The following is a 7,921-nucleotide window of genomic DNA, read 5'->3' on the forward strand; positions in this document are numbered from 1 at the left end:
CTTCTCATTCCCACCATTCCCCACAGTCCTATCTTCAACATGCTTTTTGAAGACCATAAGCTCATCTACTCACAACACCCCATTGTTGCTGTTAACTGTACCCACAGAGAGATTTTCAGACCCCTCATCTGGCTCAGATTCATTGACGACAACTTCATGATCTGGACCAAGGGTGAGGACACCCTACTCACATTTCTTAAGAACCTCAACACTATCTCCCTCATTCATTTCACCAGATCACCCAACAAGCAGTTTCCTCTATGAAGACCTTCACCTCTGTAACTCCATCCAGGGTCAGTGTGCTGGACATGTTTGAAGAGGCAGGATCTGTGTCACTTTGGGCAGTGTTACAGCAGCTTAATTTCGGTCTTAGAAATTTCTGTGTCTGCTGACACTTGAATTATGAATTATTTCGCTGTGAGTTGGGAATTTAAATCTGGCAGGACACTGTGGAGTTAGAATTTTATGCACCTGTGGACACTTACACTTTGAATTACTTTGTTGCGAATCAAGACCTTAACTGTGGCACACCTACAAAGAGATACAAATTCTATTTACTTACATTTATAATGATTTGCAAACCACTTTATGGGGCCTCGAGTCATATTAGGTTGAAGTAAAGACAGCAATTAGCTGCCCATTATTGAATGCGTGGAATTCCTTTGTAAAGTGTGGTACATTCTGATAGTTAATATCATTGTTGGATGACATTATTGATGTGTCATACCTATAAACCAAAACTGAGTCACAAATCAATGAGCCACAAACCAAATCAATCAACTCCAACAAATACTTCGCTGTAACAATTTGTAGGGATATGAAATGAAACAACCACATAGGCCTGGTTGTGTGGCAGGCTGGTTCATTGGTAGAATACTAGGAAATACAATCAGTGTCAGAAGGAGACTGGTAACAAATGTTTGTGAGACCCATCCTAAAACCTAGCTCACATGTGTAGCACCTGTACCAAACAGGACTAATAGGGGATACTGAATGTACACAAAGAAGGGCAGTAAGAATACTCAGGTCTGTTTGACCAACGGGAGAGCATCGTGGATAGACTACGAAAATTGAACAGGCCAAAACCTGACACATGCAAATTATCTCATGAAAGTCTAATAGTAAGTGAGGAATCTATGAATATATAACTCCCTAAATCATGTCATAGGGATCACAATGACAAGATTAAACTAATTACAGCACAACAGGGCATTTAGCAATAATTCTCCTTGTGCTCCATTCGTAGTGGAATGGAAGGAACCTTTAAGGATTGGGGCAATGGGAAGTGCCCTCTGTCATGCACTTCAAAGTGGTTAGCAAAGTAAATGTAGATGTAAAATCGTACTTCAATTTGTTACAGTGACAATTTACATCAATTGCTGATACATACGGATAGGAAAAAAATCATTTTATGGCCAATTTCAGGGTTATTTTATTACCAGATCAGATGTTATTGTTTTCCAGATTCTGTATTACCTTTTTTGCCAGTGTCATCATTAACTTTTTTTTATCAAATTCGGTGTCACATTTGTGCCAAATTTGGGGTCCGCATTTTTGCCATTTTTCTTGCTAAATTTTGTGCGTTCTACTGTATTTGGGGTTTGTCAATTCTGCTGCTTTTGTCAATTTTTTTCTCTTTTTAGTTTTTTTTTTTTTCGAAATTCACAGTAATTTTTTTGCCAAGTTCAGTCTTACCCTTTTCGCCAAACTTTTTTTTTTTTTTTTGGCAAATTCAGTATTACTTTTATGTCATATTCATTGTTTGTCGCTGAACTCTATGAAATTATTTTGCTAAATTCGTTCTTTCTTGACAGTTTTAGTGTTTTTCTGTCTTATTTCTCCAATTTGGTGCTGTTTTTTGCCAACTGTGCTGCTTAGGTGTGACATCACATCATAGTAACAAGGGAAATGAACACACATTTTAAGATTATACATGACACGCAGCATTGAGAAAATAAGAAAGTCAAAATGCAATTTCAACATTCAATAACTAGCAATTTCGAAAACTGGTGGACTGCCACTCTCATATTTAGAACCTTTTTTTATACAGGAAATTGACAAATCTTGCAATATTGCATAAAAATCACTGATTTCACAATATTTTGCAAGATCCACTGATTTTGTGATATTTCATTAAAAATAGCGTATTTCATGTTATTTTTTGCATTATCATGAAATTTTCTTGTACCTACTACATTAATTATTTAATTCCATAAAATATTGTTGCATCAGTTAAACTTTGATAATGTCAAATATCACAATTCATGACTTACCATACTCTTGATTTGGAGACTGTCCATCCTCGCATTTCTCCAACAGCTGACAAAAGAGTACTGCATCTAAAGTATTCCGTCTTCTAAGTTTTGAATTGAAAGAGGAACTGTTGTTTTTTGTATCACTATAAGAAGATAGATTTAATGAACTTCACACATCAAAATACAATTTTATTAGTCTTATAGATCTTTGATGTTCTTATAAGTATTATTACGTTAAATGAACATTCAGTACAGAGCTATGAAAGATAAAAGCTATCCAATTCTATCTAAATAACAGTTCAGAAACTCTTTCTCAGCGTTCTTAGCAGTTAGGACGATACAGAGGAATGTTTGATATGAGTGACCAGTGACATAAGAAACATATGACAAACACTGTAAACAATATGGTGACTACAACATTTTGTTATTGACAATTTTTTTTTTTTTTTCAAACAGGTTGAGATATAGGTATAGCTCAGTCTCTTAGCATAACTGTGTTTTTTTTAAGTATTCATTTATTAACTTCGCCAACTCGCAACCTAACTCTTACCTTCAAATCTAACCTACACATTGATCTAGGCTACTGATCAGAGTGTCACCACAACCAGTTTTTCTTGATCTTTTTTTGTTTCCAAACTCAATGGCTTTGCCAGTTAACAATAAGACTGTGAAAACATACACAAAAAGGTGACCGTAGCTATTAACGTAACATCACTGGCCAAAGCCAACGACTCACATCAAACACTTCTCTTGCCCAGTTAGGATATCAAATACTTTTTTTTTATGTAGGCCTACTGTTAGATATGAACTCAATAAGAAAAAACAAAAAGGAATTAAATGCACTTAGGGCTGATATAAATTACTTTTCTATACAACTGTCACAGAATTCCACATACATGTTCAACAACAACAGCTGTCAGTCTACCATTTTCTTCTTTTCTGTAATGTTATGAACAGCAATATCTTCAGTAACTTGAGTAAATGTCTATCATTTTGGTGTGAAATAGGAGTAGTTGGGTGCAAATTTACCATTGGCATCCCTGAAACATCCAAACTGTCAGAGTTGTTATACTCAGGCTGAACACTTGCAGAGAAACTCACCACTCCCTGTAAAACTCGTTTAATGTCAGCACATACCGTAGTGCCAACTCATGTGATTCTGCTTTGCTCTAACATCTAATAACCAATACTTCAACTATCTGAGCATAGCAAGAATTTTGCTATCTTTCTTTCTGTAGTACTTGCTTGTAATCTGTTGCTGTTGTTGGTAGTTAACAATGAAAAATAGCCTCCAAAATGAAACTATAAAAAAAAAGCAAAGTTTCCAGAAAAACCACACAAGTGTGAAGCAAACAATCAGAGGAAAAAGAAAGGTTTGGATCTGAGGTAGATAAGAATTCTGCAAAAACACCACCCCTGTCTACAAGTCAAGAGACAAAGATCTGAAGAAGACATGAAAAGACAAACAACTGTATGCAAGCAATTGATAACAACATACACTTCTGAAATAGCTTTTGGGAAGTTGAAAAATCTGTAATGAAAAATAGAGAAACTATAGTAGGAAATGGATAATCTTGACAGTGACAGGAAAACTGATATGAGCAGATGGAAATTGCTGACGACATGAAAAATGAAATTATACGAAAAAAAGGAAATGATAGAATCTACGGTAATTTCCAAGAATGACTGCCTACCGAATTCGCTGGGTCCAAACGATAAATATCGAACGTGCGATCGGAAATCGAACATGCGACTGAGGTGGCAGGTGTTATGAGTATGTTTACGTTGGTCACTACAGCAACAACAAAAGAAGAGCGTTACAAAAATACTTGTAATTGTAAAGGACACGACTTACCTTACTTGTCGTCGGTGTTGTCGTCATGTGAAAGTCCATTACGGTGGTTTGGATGGACAATTTGGAAGAGTTAAACCATGTATTCTTCCTGATACTAGTTCATTTTCCACACAGTCCACAATGAAATTGTAACAGTATTTCAGCATCGAAACTGTTCATATGAAGTTTTACACACTTCACACCACCACAGTCTACACAGTCCCTTCTTTCCTCGTCCAGTAGTACTCCATATTTGCGACAAAAAGTCGAACAATTTTCTGCGCTGGATAAACATGGAATTAGATTTTTCCATGTGAGAGAATCCACCGAAGAAACGTCAAGAACACCAGACATCCCACTCACTAACGACATAAATAGTCTAGGTTTCCTTAGCAATTCATAAGAAATTTGCGGACGTATGTAATCTAGAGCAACTAAGGGAATGACAGAAAACAAATAAAAATGACGATCACAAATAATTGATCACTACACCCACCACCGGAGTCGAATGATCGTTTTACGATCGCATGTTCAATATGTATCCCTTGGACCCCGCGACTTCGATAGGCAATCATTCCTGGAAATTACCGAATCTACACTGGCTTTGATGCGATACATAACTATGTTGCTCCACGTAGTGTCATTCATACTCAAATGAACACAAAACAGAATTATGACAACACTTATTTTGCTTCTATATACATTTTGGGATGTGGATTCTGGTGACTGACTGATCTGTAGCACAGCTTGAAGTCTACACTTAGTTGGAAGATGACAGTTTTGTTTTAAGTAGGGACACCAATGAATGTGAACACGAAATCCCAAATCGTAAAAATTGTGAGCTGGGACAAAATCCCCTGTTATGACCTAACTATATGTTGCATACCCAAAGGTCATGAGAGTGACATTGATTCTTGTCATGATGTCCACCATTTCAAGGTGCCACGGGTCAAAAAAGATAGGGGTAACTGTAGATTTAGTATCTAAGAAAAGATGAAAACATAACAGATCATTTAACAGTTAGTTGCGATGGTAGCCAGGGGAGGGAAGAGAATTAAATGAGGGGGCAAAAACAAAAAAAGCAAATCATTTTCAGTGCTTGAGAGACTGGCAGGAACCTTGCACATCAGAACATTTCTGAACTGGTGGTAGTGGGAGAAATCACCATGTTACCCACAATGTAAACAGAATCAACATAATAGCTACTGTATCACAGAGCACGCAATTCAACATGGTAATGCATTACTAACATTCATTGATTCAGAATTAAATTTACATGATTTTTTTCCACAGAAATGATGTAACTTAGCAGCGACCAGTAAAAACATATATTCTGTACCTCTGATCTACTTACAATATTCATAAATCACACCCTATCCATTTTCCTTTCTGAAAAAGACTTTGATCATTTGCTAAAAGTAAGCGGTTAACACATTCGAGAAAATACTACAGGCTAACAGGATCTTTAATTATAAATATTACTTATTTAAAGAACAATAATGCAGTAAAAACATGGGATTTGTCACAGTATGTAAATATTAGGAGGCGGCCACATTACTGAGACAATATTTAAGACTAATGAATATCAAAAGGAGGTAGGTAGGACATGTAACCCAGGTGAAGGGGTAGCTCATGAACCTACAATGTTCTTTCTTGGATATCAAAGGACAAGAAAACACTGAGAAGTTGTCCTCTGGAACAACATTAGAAAACGAAGACTGTGATACAGCAAACAGTCCTAACCAGTAAAAGTAAACATATGAACATGGATAACCCTTAAACTTCCCGGCAGCTTAAAACTGTGTGCCAAGACCAGGACTTTAACTTGGGGGCTTCACCTTTTGCGAGCAACTGTTCTACAAACTGAGCTACCTGAGTGCAACTCATGACCCATCCTCACAGCTTTACTTCTGCCAGCAACTAGTTGCCAACCTTCCAAACTTCACAGTTTCTACTGTGAAACTTCCAGGAGATGACATACTGGAGGAAGTAAAGCTGTGAAAAAAGGTCATTAGTAATCGGGTGGCTCAGCTGATAAAGCACTTGCCTTTGAAAGGCAAAGGTCCAAGATCTTAACCATGGTCTGCACACAATTTTAATCTGCCAGGATGTTTGTTGTAAATGCTCACTCCACTGCTGAGTGGAAATTGTGCTATGGATAAGGCTAGATATAACATGCAAGTTGTGCCCTGACAAATAGTACATCAAGACCAATGTGTCTTGATGTAAACTGATATTTTGTGTGCTAAAAATGCATTGTCATCATGACAAATAATCTATTGTAACAAATAATAGGAGCAACAGTATCAATGTGTATACATTTGTGAAGCACTAATGTAAGACTTCCAAATAAGACTTCTTAAGGCACCATATACTTTGTTAATCTTTTACCCGAAATACATTACAAGTTGTAGCACATATGACACAAGAATGTTCGGTAACTGATAATTTTGTTGCAACCACGCAGACAGGCAAGCAATTATTTGTCTAAAACGTTACAGAAGTGTAACAGTCATGTAGAAGTAGACCCGATTGGCGAAAACTAACCAGAACACGTTCCAGCAACATACTTTGTAATGATCAAAATGTCGCCACATAGAAGAGCAAGGGCTGTTATTCTATTTTACATTCTTTTTGTTCATAACCAACACGAAACCATCCCGTGTATGTTCAGAAAGCTTGTTGGGTGACTATATACAAACACATTTCAGAAATACAAAACATGACTTCAAGACACAAGTTTCTAAATGTATTGGCATTTGATATTTATTAAATTTGGAAATTAATTGTACAAACCATGCTTCTTCTCTCACTCGTTGTTTTCTTTCTTTCAGTCTTCTTGATATCCGTGTCCGAGGCGGTGTGGTTGAATATTGATCGTAATCATTTAATATGTCGTCCTCTTGATTACCGAAAGCGTCAAAGCTCCCTTCGTAACTTTCTATATTGACAGATGGGGATTGTTCGGGATACTGATCGTCTTTTTCTCCTTCAGTAAACGTCCTGCTAAAAGTGTTAACTTTGAGTAAACAACGATGACACACACATTTATTTAATGTACGATTGCCGGTAAATTTTACATACTGCACATGTCACTATGCAACAGATGCCCTAACAAACCCTTATCATATTACTCCTTTCATTTGTCTTAACGGCATCACTATAAACACATTGCATAACGATGACAACATCTAATGTCAACAAATTTAAAGAAACAAAACCAACATACCCTTCATCTTCTGAGCTATCTGGACTAAAATTAATATTTATCCCGACTCTTTTCTTCCAATCATCGTCTGCCATAGATAAACAAGTAATGCAAACGATTCACAAGCAATACACACTTCCAACTCACTGTTATTGAAAAAAAAAAAAAAAAATCACATAAATATCATCCACAAACACCTCCACAGAAAGCCCACCACAACTCAATGCTAATTGCTTGCAAAGATGAAAACACTGAGATAGCATAGCAAGTGGACACATACACACACACACACACACACAGAAGTTGGTCGCTGAGCTTCATATACTATACTATCTATAAATGTAATTCTTCATTGTGAAATTTTCGCAGACATAAATATTCTGTCGGCAAGAGTAGAAATTAATACCGATAGAAATAGTCACCAGTACATGTCTCAATATGGTAATTCTTAGTTATTTATGAAATAACCTGATGCATCATCAGAATTTTGTACTCCCAGACAAAATGAGATAATGATTAACTGGAAATTTTATTTTACAACTTTTTAAGCGTACCTATCCTAGGACAACTTTTGGGCCATATACCATGACATATAATCTAACTTCATCCAAAAAATTTCCATCA

The 7,921-nt window shown here is 36.4% G+C and overlaps 1 protein-coding gene across 2 annotated transcripts in view; it reads right to left on the reverse strand.

Moving 5' to 3' along the window:
- Positions 1-7,482, reverse strand: part of LOC126090883 (mitogen-activated protein kinase kinase kinase 4) — a 201,103-nt gene extending 193,621 nt beyond the window's left edge. Inside the window, exons 1-3 of one of the 2 annotated variants that reach the window (XM_049907019.1) lie at positions 7,319-7,482; positions 6,886-7,092; positions 2,274-2,398 (exon numbers count right to left, since the gene is read on the reverse strand). In XM_049907019.1, the coding sequence (XP_049762976.1) occupies positions 2,274-2,398; positions 6,886-7,092; positions 7,319-7,392 (406 nt within the window). In that variant the 5' untranslated portion in view covers positions 7,393-7,482. Of the gene's footprint in view, positions 1-2,273; positions 2,399-6,885; positions 7,096-7,318 lie in introns of both variants that reach the window. The other variant, XM_049907018.1, reaches the window with a different exon arrangement.
- Positions 7,483-7,921: the final 439 nt, after the last annotated feature.

The sequence above is a fragment of the Schistocerca cancellata genome, chromosome 1 (assembly GCF_023864275.1).
Source record: "Schistocerca cancellata isolate TAMUIC-IGC-003103 chromosome 1, iqSchCanc2.1, whole genome shotgun sequence".
Lineage (NCBI taxonomy): Eukaryota > Metazoa > Arthropoda > Insecta > Orthoptera > Acrididae > Schistocerca > Schistocerca cancellata.